At 33.5% G+C, this 27,835-nt stretch overlaps 1 protein-coding gene across 2 annotated transcripts; it reads right to left on the reverse strand.

Annotated features, from left to right (window-relative positions):
* Window positions 1–75: 75 nt before the first annotated feature.
* Window positions 76–27,835, reverse strand: Hikeshi (heat shock protein nuclear import factor hikeshi). Of its 2 annotated transcripts, XM_046439355.2 has the most exons (6): window positions 27,615–27,835; window positions 25,931–26,001; window positions 23,476–23,713; window positions 8,242–8,393; window positions 1,087–1,205; window positions 76–155 (listed from the first exon to the last, which is right to left on the reverse strand). In XM_046439355.2, exons 2-6 carry the CDS (start codon window positions 25,949–25,951, stop codon window positions 101–103), a joined length of 585 nt encoding a protein of 194 aa, XP_046295311.1. In that variant the 5' UTR covers window positions 25,952–26,001; window positions 27,615–27,835; the 3' UTR covers window positions 76–100. The 2 variants fall into 2 exon arrangements, with proteins under 2 accessions (XP_046295311.1, XP_046295310.1); XM_046439354.2 differs by lacking the exon at window positions 25,931–26,001.

The following is a 27,835-nucleotide window of genomic DNA, read 5'->3' on the forward strand; positions in this document are numbered from 1 at the left end:
CTCCATGATCCTTTTGACTTCATGCTTTTAAATTGTCTATTGTTGTGTATCTTCAAATCATGACAAATTTCAAAATCCATTAAAAATAATTTTATTCAAATTATGTTTTCCAAAAGAGAGGGTTCTGTGCTAGTCGTCTTTGAAAGTTTTCATACCTAGAAAAGAAAAAAATATAATATTTTTATAATTAAAAAAAAACCTGAATTAGGATCTTTCATAATCTACAAAATAACTTATCAGAAACAATTTTATGTCATTTCTATAAAGCTAAGAAATAAGCTAATCTAGAAATTTATTATTCTTGCAAAGAGAGAGCAAGCAATGATTAAAGAATAAGAACAGTTATGATTAGCTTTTATCAGAGCCCAAATCATATAGATTTAATAACTATTCATCTTCTGCAAATTCAAGTGCTAGAAAGCACCTAAGGAAAAAAATAAACAAATCAAGACAACTCCTCCCTCATTTCAAGAACAGATGAGAATAATGTGCTCAAAGTCACATAGCTACATTGTGACAAAACTCAAACCCAGTATATTCCAGTGCTCTCCATGCCACACCAGGTACCACTTCTCAACAAAAAACTTCCTAAACATCCCCCCACTATTCGGATATTAAAAGTGAAAAGAAATACCTACAAAACAAAAACATGGGGAAACAGATTTATTAGTCATTCATACTCAGAATGCAATAAACTACCCTGATGCCCTACACATGAAGACTTTCTAAACAAAGGGGAAAAAGTTTTGATTGATATTTTAAACCTCGTATAGGGTACTTTAAATTCAAAATTCAAATGCAAATGCAAAATACACAAATATATATATGTATGTTTTAGGACCTCCCTAAAACATAGGCAATTATATCTTCTTACCTTTACAAATTCATAATGGCCAATATACAAAAGAATATTGAGGGTACAGACCATCTTGATCTGAATGCTACATTATTGGCATACAAAAACATTAATATATGTTGATGTCCACAAGAGAAAACACTTTTAAAATATTAAAGAACAAATACATTCACAGGCAAACAATATATAGTTACCAAAGCTTTAATATTAGGGATCAAAATGCCTCATACCATTTCAGAACCACATTTGCTGGAATGAACATTTCAGATGGACTCGGTGTCATCTGGGCCTGAGAGACAGCAAATGATGAAGCAAAATTGTAGAAGTTGTCCAACATCTTTTGTGTGAACTGAAAAGTTAATCATTAACAGATTAATGGGTTATATTAAATATTCTATTCATCCCTCAAGAATTTAAATTAAAATATTTCTGCATTAACTTGCCTTTAAAAACTGCAAGTTTTAAGACAGTCAAATGCTGAAAATTATGTGTAGTCACAAAAAATGACACCGGGGCATATGTTATTCATTTTGAAAGAAAAAAGGAAAAATTTTTCCTTCAAAATTTCTTATCTCCACAACTGCATCCTGTTCCCCAAACATTACTCTCCTAAATCAAAAATGTGCTCAAAGTCACATAGCTACATTTATTTCTCATAAAATACTAACCATCTCTAAGAAGTTCTTTTTTTTTTTTGACAGAAAGAACTTAAATATTAATAAAGGAGCTACAGGTTACCATTATCATAAAGAAAAGAAAGGTAGCATTATTCTATTTCCCCTGGGTTTTTTTGGTGGGGGGGGCGGGCAGAGGGGCAGACACCAGAGACTGAACTCAGAGGCTCTTAACCACTGAGCCATATCCCCAGCCGTTTTTAATATTTTATTTACAGACAGGGTCTCACTGAGTTGCTTAGGGCCTAAGTTGCTGAGGCTCCTTTTGAACTCATGATCCTCCTGCCTCAGCCTCCCAAGCTTCTGGGATTAAAGCCATGTGCCACTGTGCCCAGCTTCCCCTGTTTTCTTAACTGTCTCCTAAATGGCCAAATCTACTAATATGTCCAAGACTCCTTAGTAAAAGATAGAAGTAAATTCATTCATATTTTCTGAGAATCAAATGGGCTTAAGCACTAAACCTAATAGTAAAGAACTAAAAATAGTACCACTTTCTATTCAATCCAAAATAATCTTCCCTGCATCATTTTCTCAAATACACAAAACCAGCTATGAAAGCTCCTGCTTCTATCTCTTCTCTATACAAGAAGTGTCTTACTAGAGCTTTAAAATTTGTTGAATATGAAGGTAATACTAAAGACTCTACTATTAAGGTACTAGAATTAATATTAGAGTTCAGTAAGGTTACTAGTGAAAAGGTCACTATCAGGAAAAATATAACAGCACACCACCACACCAGTGACAAAGATTTTAAAATGTAATTTTAAAAGATTCACTTTAGAATATAAACAAAGTCTGTCCAATATCTACAAAAAATAGTAAAGGTAGTAAACCTTTGTGGAAAATATGAGACTATAATATAAGGCAGAAAAGAAAACAAAAGGACTTATGTACTATGTTCAATGGAAAGATACACCATATGTCACAGATGGGAAGAGTTAATGTGTAAAGAAAGGTAACCAATTCTCCTCAAATCAAACCAGTCATTCAACAATAATTCCAACAAGGTTTTTCATGGAACTTGACAAGGTGATACTATTTGATGAACTCAAAGCTTTTTGAATTATTACATCGAATACCTAATCTTATTTTGAGGAGTAGGAGGAAGAACTTGGCCTACCAGATATTAAGACTTACTGGCAAATAATCAAACTGGAATAATAGAAGAGAAAGCCCAGAAAAAACCTAAACAAACATGACAACATGATATATAAAGGTGCTATTATTATTCACTGGGGGTGGAGGGTGGTGGTGGCTGGGGCTAATTAGTTCTCCATAGGACAAAAAAATGAACTTAATCCCTTCAATAGATAAACACAATTCAAAAAGTAAAACCTAAAGCTTTAAACTATTAAAAGATACCTTCACATATCAGAATAGGGAGAAAACCCCATAAATCATAAAGGAAATAACTACTAAACTTTTCTACATGAAAATATATCTGTATGCAAAAGATACCATGAGCAATAGTAAAATACAAGTAACATGCTAGGAAAAAATTGCAATGTATGTTCACATAAAATGTATGTACACATAAAAGTCTTATTACAAAAAACAAAATTAAAAAGTACCAAAAGCAGCTGGATACAGCAATGCACATCTTAATCCCAGCAACTTATCAAATACAAATATGATATTAATATTTTCACCCACTTATCAAATTTTGGAAGTTTGATAAGTATTAGTGAAAATGTATAAACATTAATCAATATGGAAATTTTTTTAAATGGTTCAGTCATACAATAGTATACTATACAACAATTAAATTAGATCTATTCCAGGCATCAACATAAACAAACGCTAAAAATAATGTTAGGTAAGCAACAGCAAATGGTAGAGTACAATACTCTATAATTTCTATAGTAATGGTGAAAGAAGATAATACTAAATACAACTCTACAACAGGCCCAAAAAACAATCAATCCGTACAATAAAAACAAGTAAACAAAAAAGGGGGAACATTCTAAGATGGATGATTCCAAGACAAATTTGAAACTGATATGCTTAAATATATTGAGACACTTTATATTTAGTACGGTTTGAACCCTACTAAATATAAAGTGTCTCAATAATATAAAATGTTCCTAGTTAGAACTAGGAACACAGAAATCTATGCAAAAGAAAAAGAGGTATCTGTCAATGTAGAAAAATGAAAAATCAATTGTAATGCATTCTGCTGTCGTATATTTAAAAAAATAAAATCAATAAAAAAAAGATTTAAAAAAAGAAAAATGAAAAATCATGTAAGAAAACAAATGTAATTATCATACTGCACATGGTTTAGTTCTGAAAAATATTTACCTGTCATAATACTGAAAACTTTGAACTGTAACAAAAATCTATACTGGGAAGGTGGGATGAAAATTGTGTGTGTGTGTGTGTATACGCATGCACACTCATATTTGCATACAGAGGCACAAAAGTGAGGGAAGTAAAATAAACATGTTTCATACTGGTAAGGCAATGGAAAAAAATCTGTAACAAAAAAAAATTAATCAATAACAGATTAGCAAGTTTAATCTGATAAATGGAAGTAATAAACACCAGAAGAGAGAGATAAAAAAGGACGGTGTTGAAAGTGATTGCTTCTGAGGAACAGAATAGAAGATATAACAGAGAACAGCTGTTTTTCATATAAAACTACTGACTTTCCAAACCAAATACATGTGCCACTCTAATAAAAATTTAAATGAAATGAGAGTAAAAGTAATTAAACTAGGAACATATTTAAGCACACACTTAAATGGTACTATACAGGTACTAAAATATGGATAACTACGAGGTTAGAAGACTAGATAGATACCTGGAAGGTTAAAGGAAGAAGAGAAGCAGGGAGTAGGGGCTGCACCTTTAAATGCTTTATTTCTTTTTTAAAAAAAGAATTAGTAGCAGGTGGGAAAACTGAAAATCCATATGTAGTAGGATGAAATTTAATCCCTATCCCTGCAAAAAAAGTCAACTCAAAGTGGATCAAAGACCAAGAAATTAGACCAGAAACTCTGCACATACTAGAAGGAAATGTAGGCCTAACACTCTATCATATTGGCTCAGAAACTTAGTTCCTTAACAAGACTCCTAAAGCACAAGAAGTAAAATCAATAATCAATAAATGGGATGACATCAGACTAAAAAAGCTTCTTCACAGGAAAGGAAATAATCAATAATGTGAAGAGAAAGCCTACAAATGGGAGAAAAACATTGTTATCTGCACCTCAGATAGAGCATTAATTTTCAGGATATATAAACAACTCAAAAATCTTAGCACCAAAAAAAAAAAAAAAAAATCAAATAACCCAATCAATAAATGGGCAAAGGAACTGAACAAACACTTCACAGAAGAAATAAAAATGGCCAACAAATATATGAAAAAATGTTCAACATCTCTAGCAGTGAGAGAAATGCAAATTTTAAAGGTGCACTGAGATTCCATCTCACTCCAGTCAGAATGGCAATTACCAAGAATACAAGTAACAATAAATGGTGGCAAGGAAGTAGGGGAAAAGGTTCACTCATATATTGCTGGTGGAACTGCAAACTGGTACAACGACTATGGAAATTCCTTAAAAAACTTGGAATAGAACCACCATTTGACCCAGTTATCCCACTCCTCAGTTTATACCCAAAGGATTTAAAATGCATCAATGTTTATAGCAGCTCAATACACAATACACAATAATAGCTAAGCTAGACAGCCAACCTAGATGCCCTTCAAGAGATGAATGGAAAAGAAAATTATGGTATATATACACAATAGAGTATTATTCAGCCATAATGAAAAATGACTTTATGACATTTGCAAGTAAATGGATGAACCTGGAGACTATCATGTGAAGTGAAATAAGCCTGTCCCCAAAAAAACCAGACATTGAACATTTTTGCTGATATGTAAAAGCTAACCCACCACGAGGGGGCAGCACATGGGAAGAATAGATATTCAGTAGATTAGACAAGGGGGAATGAAGGGGATGAATAGAAGGAAAGACAGTGGAATAATCAAAAATAATTTTCCTATGTACTTACAAGAATATACCACAGTGAATCCCACCATCATGTAAATCCATTAAGCATGGGGTCCTCACTAGAATAAGATACATTCCATGCTTGTACAATTATATCAAAATGAATTCTACTGTCATGTATAACTAAAAAGAACCAATTTTTTTTTAATTTTTTTATTGTTGGTTGTTCAAAACATTACATAGTTCTTGACACATCATATTTCACACTTTGATTCAAGTGGGTTATGAACTCCCATTTTACCCCGTATACAGATTGCAGAATCACATCAGTTACACATCCATTGATTTACATACTGCCATACTAGTGTCTGTTGTATTCTGCTGCCTTTCCTATCCTCTACTATCCCCCTCCCCTCCCCTCCCCTCTTCTCTCTCTACCCCATCTACTGTAATTCATTTCTCCCCCTTGTATTATTTTCCCCTTTCCCCTCACTTCCTCTTGTATGTAATTTTGTATAACCCTGAGGGTCTCCTTCCATTTCCATGCAATTTCCCTTCTCTCTCCCTTTCCCTCCCACCTCTCATCCCAGTTTAATGTTAATCTTCTTCTCATGCTCTTCGTCCCTACTCTGTTCTTAGTTACTCTCCTTATATCAAAGAAGACATTTGGCATTTGTTTTTAGGGATTGGCTAGCTTCATTTAGCATAATCTGCTCTAATGCCATCCATTTCCCTGCAAATTCTATGATTTTGTCATTTTTTAATGCAGAGTAATACTCCATTGTGTATAAATGCCACATTTTTTTTATCCATTCGTCTACTGAAGGGCATCTAGGTTGGTTCCACAGTCTTGCTATTGTGAATTGTGCTGCTATGAACATCGATGTAGCAGTGTCCCTGTAGCATGCTCTTTTTCGGTCTTTAGGGAATAGACCGAGAAGGGGAATAGCTGGGTCAAATGGTGGTTCCATTCCCAGCTTTCCAAGAAATCTCCATACTGCTTTCCAAATTGGCTGCACCAATTTGCAGTCCCACCAGCAATGTACAAGTGTACCCTTTTCCCCACATCCTCGCCAGCACTTGTTGTTGTTTGACTTCATAATGGCTGCCAATCTTAAGAACCAATTTTTAAAAAATGAGTAGCAGTAGCAGGTACTGGATGTATGACTGAATAACACAATGCCTGCTTAGCATGCACAAGGCTCTGGGTTCAATTTCCAGCATTTAAAAAAAAAAATCAGTAGTAAGAATGACAGAATGTAAGTTAAATTTAAGGGGAAAATACAATCCACTACAAAAAGAATCTATAAAAACAGGGGTTACTTTATTTCATCTATCTCTTTGTAACTCTTTCAGAAAATGCCCGGTACACAGTGCCAGTACACAATAAATATTGGTGGAATACGTAAGTTATTCTCTGTACTTTGTGTATTTAAAATTCTTCATAATAAAATGTTTACTAGAAATAAATATGCTTTATAAAAAAGCTTAAATAATTTAAATACAGCAAAAAGTTTACTTTTCTCCAGGGAAACTTAACACTTTGGGGGTGTATTTTCCAGACATTTTTCTAAATACCATCTATGTGGGATACTATAAGTATTGTTTTAGAGCTTGCTTTCTTTGGCATGGCATTTTATTTTTTAAATAATTTACTAGAAAAAAATTATTTTCGTGAAGATTGAACCTAGGACCTCATGCATTCTAAGCAGACACTTTGACACTAAGCTATATTGCTGGCCCCTTAAAAAAAAAAAAAAGTTCTTTTGAGACAAAGATTCTGTCATTCTTAATTCAGTCCATTCTCAAAAGATTATGTGACAAATCTGCCTTTAAATTCATGATGACCACAATTGTCAAAAATGTGCCTTTGGTTCTATACAATAAACCCTAAAACTTTCCCTAGTCCATTCATCCTCTTTCTTTCCTAAAGGATATAAAGCCCTTTTAATTTAAATTTCCAGTATCTTTTCCTTTCTCTCAATTTTAGCTAGTGATCTTCCTTCTTATATCACTGAGGAAAAGAGAAGGAATCAGGAGAGAACCTGCACAAGTTATTATCACCACATCCACCAATCTCCTGCACCTGTTCCCATAATCCATTACCCTTGCTAAGGTGAACACCTCCACCTGTGCTCCTTTTCTTACTCAAGTAAGTACTTCATGGGCTGGGAATGCACCTTAGTTGTAAAGTGCTTGCCTAGCATGCACAAGACCCTGGTTCCATCCCAAGCAACTCCACCAAAAAAAAAAAAAAAAAAAAAAAAGATACTCCACTCTTTGCAATTCTCCACTCTCTCCTAAATCTCAGATTTTCCCCTCTATACATTAAGCTGAAATAAACCAGGCACACTGACAGAACTACTGTATGATCCCACTTATATGTGAAATCTAAAATAACTGAAATTGTGGAAGCAGAGAGTAGAATGATGGTTGTCAGGGGTTGAGTTGTAGAGGAAGGGAAACAGGGATACATTGTTCAAAGGGTACAAAGTTTATGTACAGCACAGAGACTATACTTAATAATGTACTCCATACTTGAAAATTATTAAGTGGTTAGATCTTAAATGTCACCACAAAAAAACTTGGTAAGTATGTGGGCTAATAGACATGTTAACTAGGCAGATTAACCTAGCTGGATTTAATCATTTTACAATGTAAACATACATCAAAACATCATCTTGTACATCATATAACCTTAATGTCAATTATAACCTTAATAAAGTGGGGAAAAGAATGAAATGTGTATTACCTGAGTGAAAGAGTCAACTGACGATACAGCAGCATTGCCTACAGGAGTCTGCTGAGCCATACTGTCCAGTGATTCCACTGAAATTCCTATCTGAGCAACAGTTGGAGTTCGGACAATATTCATGGCTCCAAACGGATGTTGGCTTCCTTCTCCTGAAAGAAATTAATGTGTGCCACATATCCCAAACTTAACTTATATTCAAATTCCTCTGGAAATAATTTAATCTCTGGTCTGTACAAAGCAAAAAGTTCTCTTATATCCAAGTTTGTCTCTTTTAATATAAATGCAAAAGGCTACTTAATTTTTTTAGCATACTAATAAAGTATAAAAGATAAAAGTTTTGCCCCAGAAAAATATTTCTTTTCTAAAACTTGCCCAAAACTATTACAGCTACACACAATAACAGAATGAGAAAAATGAGGATTAAAGATTCAATTCTGTATAATTATGTAGGAAGTATGCTTTTAAACATCTTTAGAACTAATTTTAGCATTCTGATTATTCTATTACAGAAAGATCTTTAGATTGCCATTAACCACCAATAAACAATATAGCATGTTTTACTAACTGCCATGGATCTACTCATTCAAAAGCTGATGCTGCTATCAAATAGACAATAGTGAAATTTGCAGTTTACTCATGAAAAATATTTAATTAAACTTTTCCCCTTTGTTCAAAACTATATCATTAAGTATACACCTAAGACACCACCTCCAAGTGCCAGCCAATCTCTTTAAGTGATTTTATATTACTATCTTATGTCCTCTCATTTCAGCTTTAAGAACTTAAAAACATTTTTTTAATATGGCTGGTATGCAAGCAACTACTCAGTTTTTGTTTATCTGGGAATGTCTCCATTTCTCCTTACTTTTTTTTTTTTTTTTTTTTTTGGTACTGAGGACTGAATGCAGGGGTGCTCAACCACTGAGCCATATCCCCCAGCCCTTTTTTTATATTTTATTTAGAGACAGGGTCTTTCTGAGTTGCTAAATGCCTCACTAAGTTGCTAAGGCTGGCTTTGAACTCACAATCCTCCTGCCTCAGCCTCCAAAGCCACTGGGATTACAGGTGTGTGCCACCGTGCCCAGCTCTCCTTACATTTCTGATAGTTTTGCTGGACACAGAATTCATGGTTGACAACTCTTTTCCTTTCAAAATTTTGTCATTCTATTACTGTCTAGACTTTATTTATCATCTCAAAACAGCTAAAAGGATCCTTGTATGTGATGAGTTACTTCTTTCAAGGCTTTCAAGATTCTCTCTTTACTATAATGGTTTAATTGTGTCTTTGTGTGATTTTCATCAAGACTCAATACTCATCCAGGCAGTCTACAACTCTGCCCTAGTCTCCACTTCCAGCTGTGCAGAGCCTAAAAGCCAGGCTGAGGTGCAAGCTTTGAATCTTCCTGGTTTTGTATGGAGTATGTATATAGGTCAGGGCATGTATGTGCCCTTTCAGATTCCCAAGCGTGTATCAAAAAATTTCAAAGCCCTTATTCTCCAATGCTTCTCATTCTGGCTTTCATCCCAAGCTTACTCCAACTCCTGTCCCATGCCTCGAGCAGCAGTGATTGATTTATGTCTGTAAATGTTTTTTGGCAAACATCCCAGGGTGGTCACCTTAGCACTGGAAAAATTCCTGCTAGGTAAGTTAAAGGCAAGGCAGAGAACCACCAGATACAAAAAAAAAAAAAAAATTTGATTACAATTCTTTGTAAATGAGGTCCATTTGCTCCCTGTACCCATACCAAAAATGGAGGCTTATTTTTAAGGTTACCCATAAGTTGAGGACCAGGGTATGGAACCAGGGTAATTAAACCTCAGCAACTTGGGAGACTGCAGTAGAAAGATCACAAGGTCAAGGCCAGCTTCAGCAATTTAGCCAGGCCCTAAGCAACTCAGCAAGACCCTGTCTCAAAAATAAAAAGGACTACAATATTGCTCAGTAGTTAAGTGTCCCTGGGTTAAATCCCCAGAACCCCCGCACCCCCACCAAAAAAAAAAGAGGATAACAACAACAACAACAAAAACAGCAGAGCAAGTAAAACATTCAGCATATTGTTAGAAAACAAAACACACATTATATCAAGTTCTCAACAACATTCTAAGAGTAAATGCAGCAGCTTTCTTCTTTTTTTGTGTTGGCGATTGAACCCAGGGGCACATAATGATTGTGCCATGTCCCGGGCCCTTTTTATTTTGAAACAGGGTCTCACTAAGTTGCTTGGGGACTCATAAAGTTACAAGGACTGGCTATGAACTTGTGATCCTTTTGCTTCAGTGTATCAAGCTGCAGGGATTACAGGCAAGTGCTCTCACACCCAGCTGCAGCAGCTAATTTTTAAAGACTGTTTCTCAGGGTATCCCTCCTTCTTGTAAGAGCCTAATGCAAAACATAATGCAAGAGAAGAAATCTTACAGAAAGCTAGTTTTTTAATCTCAGTATACAAAGAAAAGTAGTCATCATCATTTGCTATTTGGGTCTAATGGAACCTTTTAACAAAGAATGGTTAGAAAGGGAGTAGGTGTATAATTCAGTGGTAAAGCAAGGACTCTTGGGTTCAATCCCCAACTGCCCCTCCCCCACAAAAAAATAATGTTCAGAATACATGTTGGAAAAAAACTTTATTTGAATTTTATTAAGTATTTAAATACAGCAAAACTAGACATCCATTTCATTTTTTTTCCTTATTTTTAATTTATATAGGTGAAATGGGCATGTCTTCTAAATACTAGTACTCATTGGCCATCAGAAATGAACATGAAATATCCATCTTATAAGTTAGACCTCTAATAAGTTCTAACTTATGGTTACATCTTGTTCATTGTATGGCCTATACATTGTCAAAATGAAATACTTAAAAGTCTGAAATTTTAAAAACTGTAATGGCTCATAATTTGTTCAAGTAAGGATGACCAATCTCTGATCATAATTTACAAAATACTCTTATTTTTAGTTTATAAACATTATTTCCTTTCAATCACCTTTGTATATACACCCACTTTTAGCATTTTTCTACTTACAAACCCTATCCAGTCAAATTTAAAGCACAAATATACAAGATGAAAGAATATCAACATACATCTTTTAATACATGTTCAAGATATTGTTAGAAAATACTGCATGATAATTTCTTCTTCTTAAATGCCTAAGTACCCATCTTTTCTTTTGGTCCTTTGTTCAATAATCAATTATTTGAGTAAATTCAGATGAGATCATTCTCTGAAGATTCATAATCTGAAATTTTGTATATATGAATAACTTTACCATCATTAGTCTAGACTACATTTAGCTCTTTGGATTTGTTTTCTAATTTGTCTAATAAATGTAAAATGTATTCTGTCAGTTTTTTCTCTTTGCCATTGTGAATGAAATACAAACAGTATTAACTTCATATTCTATTTAATAAAAGTTAAAACCTGACCATAATGATGGCCTTGTCTCCTTTTACATTTCTTTAATGTTAACATAATCTTTTGACCAATGCAATATGAAATTATAGTTAATGAAATGAATAATAAAGATGCACAGACCAAATCTGGCCCACAACCAATTTTTGTGTATGACCTTGGAGCTAAGAGTGGTTCTTAAATTTTTAAAGAGTTGTTTAAAGTGGAATCATAAGCCACTGAGATAATTCAGGGGCTGTAAAACCTAAAATGCTTACTATCTGATTCTTTACAAAAAAGTCTGACAACCTCTGCTCTAAGGCAGTTCCATCATTCTTCCATTTTTATTATTTTAGCCCTTTTCCTTTTAGTATAGTTGAGAATTGGTGAGTAATGATGAAATAATTTCCTGGTTGAAACAAAGTACTTCAAGATAAAGAAGAAATAAGATCACTAATATTTCCAAATGCATCTTAGGTTTATAAAATGATCCAGTGGACCTACAGAGTAACTGCAAGATAAAATGAGGTTTTTTCCTATTAAAAAAATATAAATAAATGTTCTCTGTATTCTTTGGAAGAACTCTACAAAAGAATAAAACTCAAGAAATAACAATCCTTCTGATGGTTAAAGTGCTCAAAAGAGGAACTAAAGTTCACTGGCAGAGATAAAGTAACAGCAAAGAAATGAAGGCTAAAGACAAGTTATGGCAAAGGAAGGTAATTTAATAAACAGTAGCATTTCAATATGATTGACATATGCTATAAGTAATATAAAAACATCTTAATTATGTCTGCTTAACAGTGTACTGAATGTAAAAATCTAGAAATCATATATTTCTAAAATCTTTTGGCTTCATTTTTATTGACAGCTTGACAAGACTGAAATTCATTTTTCACTAATGCATATTCTAAGCACTGTGTGACTCTCAAAACTTTGTTACCAATAAATATCTTAGATAAAAAAAAATGGTTAAAGGGGCTGGGGATGTGGCTCAAATGGTAGTGCGCTCGCCTAGCATGCGTGAGGCACTGGGTTCGATTCTCAGCACCACATAAAAATAAAATAGAGATATTGTGTCCACTTAAAACTAAAAAATAAATTTTAAAAAAATGGTTAAAAAATGGATATAAAAAATTTGTCCATTTTGGATGTCTGAAGTGTTATTAAAGGAGCATCCACCACTGTATCATACAGAGCACAAAGTCAAAGCCATAAACAATCCCTATTTTCAAGGAGCTTATACTCTAACAAGAAGGAGTAAAAGTCACTTAATTGTTCTGAACTGGTTTTGTTATCTGGATGATTTCTAAGAGCACTGACATTATATGATTTTATATAAACATAAAAAGAACCACTTATTATTATCAGGGCTGGGGTTGTAGCTCAGTGGTAGAGTATTTGCCTAGCACATAAAGGCACTGGGTTCAATGCTTAGCACCACATAAAATAAATTAAAAAACAAAGGTATTGTGTTCATCTACAACTAAAAATATTTTTTAAAAAAACACCTATTAAACATCAACTGTGTGCCAAGCACTATTTTTCATTCTGCATACATAAATACTTTTATTAACTACATTTTACTGAATTTTCCTTTAAGGTTAAAGATCTTGGTCAAGTACACACCCCTAACTGGGTGTGGTGGCACACACTTAATAGTACCAGCTACTCTGGGAGGCTAAGGCAGAAGGATCAATTGAGCTAGGAATTTGAGACCAACCTGGAAACAAAGGAAAACACCATCTCAAAAAAAAGAAAAAGAAAAAAAGAGTATACCACCAATAATGAGTATCTCCACGGTTCAAAACAGATTTGTCAAACTCCAGAGTCAAAACTTATTCCAGTTCAGTCCATTTTTCTTTTTATATTAAATTCTAAAGTCTGAATTTTTATTCATTACTTACTTTACAATGAAGCGAGTCAAGAAATGTCACAAAGAGGTTCCCACTTTGACTCACTAATTCCACTTCATATAAATACACTAAAGCATCTTGGAGCTTTTGTTGTCCTTTCTAATCCCCTTGACAACCTCAACTCTACTTTAAAACAAAACCTGAATTAGCTTAACTGTTTCTTTCTAGTAACTGAGCTGAAGAAGTGAAAGACCATAAATGCCTAATGTAGAGAAAGCTAAAAGCAATGACATTAAAATATGGCATCAAGACCAAAAAGAGAAGAATCATGAAGAAGAAATTCAGACAATGACTTATAACTCTAATTTTAACATTTGCAAAAAAAAAAAAATATATATATATCTTCTTTTTAATGTCACTGTTACGAAATACAAAGCTAAGCAATTATGCCAGATCAAAGATTAAGATGTAACAAGAGTAACTGCATGTTCCTGACTGGATCCTAGATGGAAGTGCAGGGTAGAGGGATTTACTAAAAGATATTATTGGGACAACTGGCAAGCCTTTAAAGTAAACTGTATATTAGATAATAGTAGTATAATTCACATTAAATTAGCTGAATGTAATCACTATACTATGCTTATATAAGAAAGAGAACACTGTTGATCTAGGAAATATCTACAAATGTACTTAGAAAAAGGGAAATGATGTCTATGACATATTTGCCAAAGTTTCAGAAGAAAAAATACATAAATACAAAGATAAATAAAATATAGCAAAAACGTATGTGAAGAAAGTATAAAAAATTCTTTGTGCAATACTTAAAATTCTCCTCTAATTTAAAATTTTTCAAAATAAAGTTTTCTTTAATCCCCAATGAAAAAAAAAAAAAAAGACCAGAATTGATATTTTTAAATTTTGATACCAAATTAACAGTACCTCACAATAGGGATGTAACCAAAATAAAATAAGGTAAAACCCACTATATGGTGCCCAATTTACTCTAAAGGCCTAAAACATAAAACATTAGCCTTTTCTCATAATAAGAATATTCTACAAAACTCTACTACAGTACTCATTCATATAAACACATATAATTCTCTTTCTTATACCACAGGTGAATTGAGAAACTATTTCTTCTTTTCTGCTAAGTATAATTACATATTAAAGTGCTACAGACATAATAAAATATATTTGTAAAGCTCTACATAAGTGTTTTTATATCTGACCTAATGTCCTACTCCCCCACCTGCTCTTCCAATCTTGGACTCTTCTGTTTCCCATTCTCCATATAATTCTCCACTGTAGATGTCACTGGAATTCTCCCTGACTGAGGCATTGAGCCATATCCTCCTTGTCTCTTGAAACACTTTACAAATAGTTAACCTACAGAGAAAAGGAAGGTTTTAAGTTGAACTTTGTGTGTATGATGTATGTGCATGGGGCTTAAATAAACTCTTCAAATAGTATATGAACTCAACAAATATTTATCTTTGACAAACAAATGCATATAAATATGCATAAAGATACATAATATAAGTATTTTCAGTTACTTATTTTTGGTAAGAGAAACTATTTTCTCCTTTCAAATTCAGATCAAAGTTTTAAACCACAATTTAACAGATACTGTACTCATGTTCCTGATAGATCATGAACCAAAACTTCTTAAAGTTAACATTACATGGCATTTTCTTATTCTTAAATGTTACAGCTTTTAACAGATGTATAAGTTATAATAACCAGAAATAAGTAGATCCTGTATCTGAGTGCTGAAAACAATGTTAAGCTTTCTTAAGATTTTTATAATTTAATGTTACTAAGGCTAGATAATAATTTAATGTTACTAAGGCTAGATACCACTTTCAGTATACAGGTAAGACATTTTAAGGAAAAACTTCAAAAAGCACTGGAACAATCTCAGTATAAAACTAGACAAAAATATTTACGTATATGCAGAAAATGAATTTTTAATTCTAATTAAGGGTACCTTTTACATAAGTTGAGATATGCAGGCTATCACCATTCATATTTCATTGAGAAAATTAAAGATGTATCTATTGAGTAAATTCTCGGGACAACCTGCACATGTTTACATGTTTCTGTGGACCTAATGAAATCAAAACAAAAGTGAATGGCACACACCTGTAACACCGAGGCTTGGGAAGCTGAGGCAAAAGGATTACAATTCAAAGCTAGCCTCAGAAACCTAGCAAGGCCCTATGCAACTTGGCAAGACCCTGTCTCAAAATAAAATATAAAAATTTTTGTCATTATATTCAGAATTTCACTACATGAACCAATAAGCAAGGAAAACTGAAGGTAAGACCCTATAAAAATAACCAAATTCAGTTTCATTGTTGAAAATATAGATTACTTATTATAGATTATTTATTTCTATTATTTATTATTCTATTATTATTATTATTATTATTACTATCATTACATTACTTCTGTAACGTTAACTCATGGAACACTGTAAAAAGTTAACAATGAATATTATAATCTCTAGAGGAACATTTAAAAAAACTAAGGCAGTCAGGTGGGGTGGCATCACCTATAAGCCTAGCAGCTCAGGAAGCTGAGGCAGGAGGATCACAAGTTCGAGGCCAGCCTCAGCAACTCAGCAAGGACCTAAGCAACTTCGCAAGACCCCATTTCAAAATTAAAAAAAAAAAAAAAAAAAAAATAGAAAAAGGGTTGGGGATGTGGCTCAGTGGTTAAGTGCTCCTGTATTCAATCCCTGGCGCAGCGCGCGTGTGCCTTTACACACACACACACACACACACACACACAGACACACACACATAAAAAAAATACTAACACAAAGGAATATAGCTAAAAATCAGAAGCTATATAGAATAAAAAATACACAATCCTAAAAAAAAGAAAAAACACACAATCCAAATGAATGCTCAAAAAAGGGGAAGAGGAAAAAAGAAAGAAAATAAACAGCAAAATAAAAATGTTAAGCAAAGCTGGGTTTAGTTTACAGCTGAATGTGGAGTAGGTGCCCAGCATGTGTAAGGCCCTGGGTTCAATCTCCAGTATTGGATGGGGGTGATGGACTAAATACCTCTTTTGAAAAATGGGGGTTATAAGAATTGGTTCAATCACAATTGCCTGAAGCTATTTCAGCAAGATTCTTCCCTACCCTAATGTGCTAGTTAGCTAGGTTTATTCAAAATACTCAAACCCCCCAGGCTTGAAAAGGGTACCTCAAAAGTTGAGGAATCTATTACAAGTTCATCTACTTTTGTTATTTTAAAAATACCATTTCCTAGTAAGAATACTTTAATTTCTATATATAAATTAAGAATTCTCATACTTTCAACATTCAAAAGGCTCTTTTCAGAACAACTTATTGGTTAAAAAAATTTTTTTTTTTTAACCCAGGCAGGAGGATCACAAAAAAAATTTTTTTTAACCACTCTAAGATTTCATCTCACTCTAGTCAGAATGGCAGCTATTATGAAGTCAAACAACAATAAGTGTTGGCAAGGACATGGGGGAAAAGGTACACTCATACACTCCTGGTGGGATTGCAAATTGGTGCAGCCAATATGGAAAGCAGTATGGAGATTCCTTGAAAAACTTAGAAGGGAACCATCATTTGACCCAGCTATCCCACTCCTCGGTCTTTACCCAAAGGACTTAAAAACAGCATACTACAGGGACACAGCCACATCAATGTTTATAGCAGCACAATTCACAATAGCTAAACTGTGGAACAAACCTAGATGCCCCTCAGTAGATGAATGGATTTAAAAAAATGTGGCATATATACACAATGGAATATTACTCAGCAATAAAAGAGAATAAAATCATGGTATTTGCAGGTAAATGGATGGAGTTAGAGAAGATAATGCTAAGTGAAAAAAATTTTTTCTTCAACAGCATTTTACCATTTATTGTTGATGTGTACTGAGTCTCTAATTTATGCTGATTTAATATTCTCTATAAAACATTGTGCTTTAGCATGATAAATATTGCTTGAAATTTTTTTTCATTAAGAAACAGTGGCACACACCTCTAAAAACTGCAACTAAGGAGGATGAGGCAAGAGAATCTCAAGCTCCAGGATGGCCTCAGCAACTCAGCAATACCCTGAACAACTTACCAAGACCTGTCTCAAAAAGGATTGGGGATGGATGGACATCATTACCCTAGGTACGTCTATGATTGCATGAATGGTGCGACTCTACATAGTGTACAACCAGGGAAATGAAAAGTTGTGCTCCATTTGTGTACAATGAATCAAAATGCATTCTGCCATCATGTATAACTAATTAGAATTTAAAAAAGAACAAAGGAAGGGGGGGATTGGGGTTGTATCTCCGTGGTAGAGCGCCTCCCATTTGTGAGGCACTGGACTCGATCCTTAGCACCACACAGTAAATAACTAAATAAACAAACAAACAAAGTTAAAAAAAAAAGATTGGGGATGTGGGTCGGTAGTAAAGCACTCCTAGGTTCAAGTCCCAGTGTCAAAAAAAAAAAGTTATTTTCATAGATTAAACTATCAATAGCCATTTTCTAATGGAAATGATTTTTTAAAACAAAATGAAACTATTTTTTTTTAAATCAGAATAAAAGAACTTGTCAGAAGCTTTGGGTTTAATCCCCAGGACCATAAAATAAATAAATATATATTATTATCATGTAAACCCATTTTCTCATAATGGATCAAGGATCAAGAATTACTCTGAGATTGGGTTTTAGACTGTGTTATGCAACTACACACACACACACACACACACACAAATCTCTCTTTGATATTATTCCTAAAATTTCAGTAATATTAATTAGGTTAATTTTATTTATTTATTTATTTACTTATTCACTTATTGTACCAGGGACTGAACCCAGGGGTGCTTAACCACTGAAACACATCCCCATCCCTTTTTATTTTTATTTTTGAGACAGGGTTTCCCAATGTCACTTAGGGCCTCACTAAATTGCTGAGGCTGGCTTTGAACTTGTGATCCTTCTGCCTTAGTTTCCTGAGTTGCTGGGATTACAGACATGTGCCACCATGCCTGGCAGGATTAATTTATTTTTTACTGCAAAATTTTCTCCAGATTGAATGAGATAACACAATAAGGAAATGTTAGGATTCATATGACCCTAGAGTGCCTCTCCAACCTCCTAAGGGAAACAAGAGAAAGGCAGCCAAAGGCAATGCAAAAAAATGGCATGAAAAAGCATCTCCTGCAGGGAATGTTGATCACAAATGAAAAAGGAATGTTGTGGCCCCCTTCCAAACTCAAAATGTTGGCAAAGCTGTGGGAAAGAGGAGAGAAAATAGGTTTGGACAGTTAAATGAATAACTTAGTAAGTATGTCTCTAAAAACAATCATATGCCCTGGTCTACTAGCCAGTGACTAAGATTCCAATATTCAACTTAATCAATGCATATGATTAAATAAACCACTAAAATTCTCTACTTTCAATTGTTATATAAACAAAACCTATCACTTTATATTTAAGGCACTATAATCAGGTCCCAAAGGCTTGTCAAACTAAACAGTCTCTCTTTCCTAATTAGTTGCTCCTTCTTCTGTACTGCTTATTACTATAATATATACCAGTATCCATGCAATATTTCTACCATTTCCTAACTGGTATTTTATTATTAAAAAAAAATTAGAAAAGTATCTATTTCTATTTATTTCTTTCCTTTTTAAATCAATACATAAATATTCATAAATATTATACGTCACTTTTTTAAAAAGAAGTTTGGGAGCACTCAAGTGAGCATCAAATGAAATTTTCAATGATGAATGCACAAAAAATTATTCATGACTTTCTTTTAAACAAACAATCTAGACTCACTGTATATACATTTGGCAAGGGGAGAAAAAGAATTTCAATAGATATCTTGCACTAAATATAAAATTCAATTCAAACTGAATCCCAGATATAAAAGCAAAATCTACAATAAAATTTCCTCAAAGATTTCCTAAGTCACAATAGCAAGAGCACAATCCAGAAAATAACATATTAAAAACTTGGACTATCTCAAAATTTAAAAATTTCTGTTCTATAAAAGACACCATAAGGAGAAAAGACCAACCAATGACTGGGAAAAAAATATTTTCAAAATCACATATCTGATAAAGAACTTATATCAAGAACTTTATATAGGGCTGGGGATGTGGCTCAAGCGGTAGTGCGCTCGCCTGGCATGCGTGCGGCCCGGGTTCGATCCTCAGCACCACATACAAACAAAGATGTTGTGTCCGCCAATAACTAAAAAAAATAAATAAATAAATACTAAAGTTCTCTCTCTCTCTCTCTCTCCTCTCTCTCTTTAAAAAAAATTTTTAAAAAAAGAACTTTATATATATATATATATATATATATATATATACACACACACATATATACATAATCTCAAAACTCAAAAACACCCAATTTTTAAAAAGAGGTAAAAAATTTGAACAGACATTCATCAAGAAAGATATATAGACAGCAAAAAGAACACATAAAAATAGTCACTATCAATAGAGATTAAAACCACAATCAGACACCACTACAGTAAAATAACACTAGAACAGCTTAAGCTGTAACAACAATGTAGAGGAACAGGCAGTTTTATACACTGCTAGGTAAAACATAAAACAGAACAATTATACTGGAAAATAGTTTGATAGTTTCCTAAAAAGCAAAATATCCAAGTACTATATGATCTAGCCACTGTTCAGTAACCCAAGGGCATATTTCCATGCAAAGATCTATATACAAACATTCAAAGTGGCTTATTTTTATAAGCCAAAATCTAGAAATAATCCAAATGCTTATTAACAGGTGAGTGAATAAACAAATGTATCAATATACATACAATGGCAGACTACTAGCAATAAAGAAGAATGAGCTATTGATACACCTTGCAACATAAGACACTCTGAAAATAATTACAATGAATAAAAGAAGTCAGGTAAAAAAGAAGTATATACTGTATAATTTCATTTATATAAAACTACAGAAAATACAAACTATTTTATAATGACAGAAAATAGGTCAGGAGTTGCCTACAGCAGGTAATAAGTTCATTATCTTGACTGTGATGATAGTTTCACAGGCGTTATGATATGTCAAAAGTTATCAAACTGTATACGTTAAATATGTGAAATTTATTGTATATCAACTAATCTCAATAAACCTATTAAAATCTGTTAACAAGGCAAACTTTCTTTGTTCTTTGGAAGATCTCTTATGAAAGATTAAAAGCCATGAGATATTAGTCTCTGCTGAAAAAGAAAACTAAAGCCAGGAATGGTGGCTCATGGCTATAATCCCAGCAATTTGTGAGGCTGACGTAAGAGCACAGCAAGTTCAAAGCCAGTCTAAAAAAAAAAAAATAAGCGAGACCCTAAGTAATTTAGTGAGACCCTGTCTCAAAATTTAAAAAATAAAAAGGGCTGGAGATGTGACTCAGTGGTTAAGTGCTCCTGGGTTCAACCTCCAATACAAAAAAAAAAAAAAAAAAAAAAAAGAACTGAGAAATTTAAACTTATGGTTTAATAAATTCTGATGTTATATCAATGCTTAGAATATATCAGATATAAATCAAATGCACACACACATCCATGATTTCACAATTCTTTTAAAAGTAACTTAATTACTTTTTTTTTTCCCCTGTGATGCTAGGGATTGAATCCAGGACCTAGTGCATGTGAGGCAAGCACTCTACCAACTGGGCTATATCCCCAGCCTAACTTAATTACCTTTGAAGATGCCAGAGAATATTCCTTATGCCATAAAAAAAAAAAAAAAAAAAAATCAACTCATTTTTTGGCCATTCATATGTAAAGAGAAAAACATCAAGCATTTATTCTGTTTTTCTTATAAGGATTCTACCTCTGAAATTCAGGTAGATAGAGAGTAGCATAACACATTTCTCTTTACAGTTAATAAACAAAATGGCAAAATAGAATATCATCATTCTATCCAGGCATGGTGACACATTCCTTTAAACCCAGAAACTCAGGAGGCTAAGGCTCACAAGGAGGCTCACAAGTTCAAAGCCAGCCTCAGCAACTTAGGGAGAACCTGTCTCAAATTAAAAAGGAAAAAAAGGAGGAAGGTGCTGGTGATGTGGCTCAATTAAGTGCCCCTTGGTGGAGGGGATAGAATCATCATTCTGACTAACTCTATTGAGTTAGTCAATTTAGATACTGTATATGAATGTCTACTAATTACACACACACAAAGAGAGCTAACCACATGCGATGAAAGAACATGTAACCACCAATAATAATTCTGTCAAAAAACGTTAAAAATCAATTCAAATGAAATATGGTAAAACCTCTAAATCCAGCTAGTTTACTGGAAACAAAGACAAAAGAACACATTAAACCTTTAATTTTCATAAAAGATTTTTGAGACTTTTAACAATCAAATGAACTATGAGGATCTTTCGTGGATGTTAATTGAAATTATTTTAAAACTTTATATACTCATAAAACTTTTGAGACCATTGGAAATCTGAACACTGATCACGGATATTTAATTTGATATTAAAGAATTATTGTTTAATATTAATTGTAATACCAATGTATTACAGTTTTTTAAGACTTTAATCTCTTAAATACACATAATTTATTTATAGGTTGCATGCTGTGATTTAAGAATCTGCTTCCAAACAATATGAAATAACACTATCCATGAGTTGGTCATCTCTGAAGCCAAGTGATGGATATAATATTCTGTTTGATCTGATTCTGCATATGCTTGAATTTTCTACAATGAAGTTTTTTAAACTTCTCAGTTAAATTTACTTTGTAACTACTTTCTCTACATAGATATAAAGATTTCAACTACCAATTTTAATTTCTTTATTGATACTATATCTCTTCAGGACTTCAATTTATTCTTGAGTCTTTTTTTTTGGTAACTTCAAGTTTTTACATTATAGCATTCAAACAGGTCTGTGACCTAAGCATATAAAAAATTGCTGACCCATGAAATTTCAAATCAGTTTGTGCAACACACAACTTTTCATAATTCATACCAATTTTTCCCAGGCAGACTCTACCTGGTACCATTCTGAGCACACTGTGCTTTCCAACTTTTGTCTTATGCTGATTATTACCCACAGCTAGAAAACAATGCCCAATAAATCTCTCACAGGTCTGAAAAATTCCTACTTGTTTAAAAGCTCCAGTATCACTTCCTCCAAGAAACCTGCCCAAACCTATTTGAGTTAACTGCACACTTCCTTCTCTATTCTTCCTCAGCACTATTACGTTTTCATTCTTCCAATTACTGGACTATAGAAATGTCTTCTATAAGAATATATTTCAGGCAAAACATAATCACTTTATTTTAATTCCTACAGTAGATACTCAAAGGTTTTTGTTAAATACATAAACATGTTATCTACACGTTCCCTAAATATAGTTTTTCCTTGGACTCCATTGACACTGTGTACAAAAGTTTATACTTATATTTTAAGAGTTTTCAAATATGTTCATCCAGACTTAAGGGAACCCAAGATTCAATGGAAGTGATAGCTAATCTAGTTCCAGTCTCAAATTTCTTCACAAAATACCTCGAAGTGTAAAAGTGAGGATTACTTCCTTGCAATATCAAAAGAACCAAAATAAGAACAATTTGGAAATCAAATCTAAGAGTTCAAAAATCTTAATGGAAGAAAAGAGACACTCCCATTCTATTTCCTATAATCTTAGTTTATTACAAATCATAAGACCCCTCTCCTTAATAAAACACCCACACAGAAAAATCCAGAGAGAGTTACTTTCAGTAGTTCTCTCAAGGGGCAGAGAATAGGAGTAAGGACCAAGAAAGGTTTTTACTTATTTCAAATGTTTCTGTATCATCTGCTTTAAAAAAAAAAAAAAGGTACATATTACTAGCAACCAAAAGAAAAATAAAAAAAAAGTAACAGTTTAAAAAGCTATCATCTTATGTTAGAATAGTTAAGAAATTAAGTTTAATTACAGAACTATTTTAATATTATTCTTACCAGATTTAAGACCTGAAATTTTGAAGATGGCACTTGGTTTACCATTCGTGACAAATCCTAGGAGTTGCCATACTGGCATTCCATTTGAATCAGGATAGGAAAAGTAGACAGATCCTCCCATTCCCTCAGGAAATGGAATCGTTCCGAGCATAAAAACCACAACATGGTTGATATTTTCATAATCAGGTAAGTCAAAAACAAATTTATCCTCTGCCACTTGCTGTGCAGCTGTCTGTACCTAGAAAATAAGAAACTCCTCTTAGTTCAATGTTTGATGAGTTTCTGTGATACTTATGCTATCGCTATAAATTATGACATCAGCATAGTCAATTATCATGATTATATGAAGTGTGTCTGACTAATCTGGTACTCTTAATTATGAAACTACCAAATATGCCAGAAAGTGTTAACTTTATTATATAATAGAGTCCAAAAATACATATTTAGCCTTAATATATATGTAATCTTTTCAAAATATAACTATATTCTTTCAGAAGTTCCCTGAAAGGATTTTAATAACTACAACTTCACAATGTTGTAAAAATGAAAGGTTCTTCAAATAACATTATCAAGCTCATATCACCCAACTTGAGAGTATAGAACTTCAAATCATTAAAGTGGTTAAGCAATCCAGAAGTAGCAATTATTTGAAGATTCTGTATTTGCAAACTCAGATATAACTCAAAAATCAATGCTTACTATTACTTCTGCAGTCATTTATGGACATTGTCATCGGTAAAACAAAAATTTGAGTTGCCTGACTTACATATTCCCAGCTGAGGTAAAACTAGGCTATGCAGTACCACATTTCAGCCTGTATACTGTAAACAAATATTTTTCATAGTCTATTTGGTGCCATGTTTGTTTGCATTTTTGTACTTTTTGTCAGTGATTTTGCTATTTAAAATGGCCAAGATTTATAAAGTGCTGGTTAGTGTTTCTAACTATAACAGAACCATGAAATACCTTACAGAGAAAACCCATGTGTTAGATTAAGTTTTGTTCAGGCATGAGTTATGCTGTTAGACCACGAATTGAATATTAATGAATCAACAATGCATATTAAATGTCTTTTTGATGTTTATAAAAAGAAACAAAAAAAATTGTGATAGTTGACAACAAAGGCTGAAACTAGAGGCTCTCAGGAATGTACCCCTATAGTTCCACTAGGAGCAATAGTCCAGTATTTTTTCATTTCAATGGTCATGCAGACTTGTATACAAAATATAAAAATTCTTCCTTAAATTCAGTATGTGGGAACTTATAAAAATTCCCTCTTCAGTCAATTCATAATCTAATTGTTTTAGAACTGAACATTAATTTATAAACTAATATATTAAAATTTGAGAAATCTATTCATATTTCACTACATAATCATTGCCACTGCATTTATATTCACAAATCAGTGAATCCTAATCTTGCACCAAAGACAATTTAGTAATAAATGATTTTTAAGTAATACCTGCACAAATTTAAAAAGGAAAATGCTTCACATAGTGGTCACAACCCTATATTTTGAAAAAAAAAAAAAAAAAACTGGCATAAGATCTGCAATGATTATCCAGTGAAATACAGCACTGTCAGAGAAAAAAAAAAGTTATACTTTTAGAATAAAAGTACTGATAATGCTATTTTATATCCATTAGCAAAGAGAAACATTAATTTTGAGAGCACTCAAGATAGACAGGCTGTCAAGAATTTAAATACAGTTTGTCTGGTTTTTGCTTGACAATTATTATATACCAAAACACCAAATCTGAATTATTACTATTACCTCTGAAGACTAAATGGTCAATTATTATTTAACTATATACAATTTATTTTCTGTTAACAGTATTTGCTAATTGTTACCAAAATATTTCCCCCTCTGTAGTATCCTATCTAATAACAAAAAAGAATAAAAAATATATTGCTATATAATTCCATCTATTAGTTACAAAGTAATATAAATTGCTCTAAAATTAAATTCCCAAGATGTCAAAACTGTGTTTCTTTAAATATTTTTTTTAGCTATAGATGGATACAATGACTTTATTTCATTTGTTATTTTTTATGTGATGAAGATAAAACCCAGTGCCTCACACCTGAGGAAAGCATTCTACCACTGAGCCACAACCCCAGCCCCCACCTCCCCCGCAAAGCTGTGTTTTTAAACTCAAATTCTGATTCACTCTTCTGAAATTTTCTGACTCAATTTAAATTCTCCACTTTAAACATAAAGAAAGAAACAAAGGAAGAACAAAAATATAAACCAAACTGCCAGCATGAGTATTAAATTCAGTTTCACTGATTTATAGCATGCATATAACATTAGGGAGCATGGAAAACTGTGGTTTTAGTCTTGAATAACTATCAGGAAAAATAAATACTTTTTAAGTGTCAACCCTGTACAAGACACCAGACATTCTAGAAATTTGCACTTACTCTAAATCACTGACTTAAAGAAAAAAGTTACCTCTCTTCCAAGAAAAAACATTCAAGGAATGAAAATTAGGTTCATAACTTGAGATGAGTGGTTTCCTTTTTCTGGTAATAGAATAACATAGGTAAGTTTTGGGATGTTGCAAGGTCTGTATGCCCTTCATTTTATTTATATATTTTAATACATATATTTAGAATATATAGTCTACATATATATTCTATTATATATTATATAATTACATTCAATATAATATAGAATTTAAAAGCCAAACACCCACTCCCAAACACCCTTCTCCCACCAAAAAAAAAAATCTTGTCTTGACCAGGAGTGGTGGTGCATGCCTGTCATCCCAGGAACTCCTGGAAGATCAGGCAGGAGGATGGCAAATTCCAGTTTGTTCTCAGCAACTTAGCAAGACCCTAAACAAAAATCAAAAAGGACTGGGGATGTAGCTCAGAGGTAAAACACCCCTGGATTCAATCCCCAGTACCCATCCACCTCCCCACCCTACCCCCCAAAAAAGCCCCCAGTGGTTGTGAAGAAATCCCTACTGAATATCCACAATAGAGATTAGGTATTGGGTAAATAGACACAGATATTACTATAATTAATTTCCTTCCAAATTAGTTGACAATATGATAAGTGGGATTCCATATAGCTCTTTTATTCTTTAAAAACACATTTTAAATGCCATTCGTTAATGAAACTCACTCATCTGAGTGCCACACTCCTCCCAAACTGAACCAATTTCCCTATCAAGAGCAGGGTAAAACCAAAATTATTTCACCAGGATGACCAACTACCACCATCCCACAGGGACCTCCAAGTCATTGGAAGGACAAACTTTCTGAGGCCAGTAGTCTTCGTAGTTTCTTAGAATAACGCATAGAATACAAATGTAACACCAAGAGTTGACTTAAAAATCAAAGGGGCTGCAATATTTAACAAGGCAGGGAAGGGGGGGGGGAAGAAAAAAAGAAAAAGAACTCTAAGTAAAATGTGTCAGTCTGAAAAGGATATATGGATGGTTTCTACAGAAGCAAACAAAATTCACTCTCCAAATTATTCTTAAACAATTCTAGACGCCGATCTCATTAAATTATATGATCTGGCAAAGCAGTTTCTTCTGACCAATAAAGGAAACATTTTGTTCGCATCTTTCTCTGATTATCTAAGATATGGCTCACACATAAATTTCAGGGGTTTTTATCAGCCAATTTCCAATAAACACATTTTTACTAGGGACCTTCCAAAGAGACCTAACAGCTATACAATGCCTTAATCTCTGACAGTCCGGTGAGAAGCTGGATTAAAATCTCAAATTTATGAGTTTAGGCAAGCATTTATACTGCCAACAGAGCTTAAGTTTCTCAACTGCAAAATGGGAGCAATGACCATTTTACGGATTATGAAGGTTAAATCTGAAATACCAAATAAACGTTACGCAAAAAGAAACTGACAAAAAGGGTGCATAGCACTAGGCCCAATACTTGGTACAAATTGCACCCTCAATAAATGACAGCTAATATTGTGACTAATGTACAAGTAAACCTGAACAGAGAGCACCCCAGCGTCCCAATCCCCAACCCACACATCCAGCCAAAATTTTTATAGAGGCGGTTTCACAACGTCTCCAGCACCGAGGTCCCACCCTGCTCCGACAGGTTCGCTTTCTGCATCCAGACCCCTTCCTGATACCACCCAGCCCCATCCTCACCAGCCTCCCCGCCACCAAGCAGCCAAACATGGCGGCGGCTCCGCTCAGCCAGCAGGGACCCGAAGCTGGCGACTAGCAGTCCTGTGGCTAGCGCCCTAGAGGAGCCCAAGAACCTTCCAGACTTTACGGAAGGGAACTTGTCCCTCCACTACATAGCTGCAGGACCAGCGGCAAGAACGCCTTCAGTCCCCACGACCTTTGACCCTGCTTCCCAGCGCGAA

This window comes from Marmota monax, unplaced genomic scaffold (assembly GCF_021218885.2).
Source record: "Marmota monax isolate L192 unplaced genomic scaffold, Marmota_monax_Labrador192_F-V1.1 WCK01_AAM20220418_F8-fsc00096, whole genome shotgun sequence".
Lineage (NCBI taxonomy): Eukaryota > Metazoa > Chordata > Mammalia > Rodentia > Sciuridae > Marmota > Marmota monax.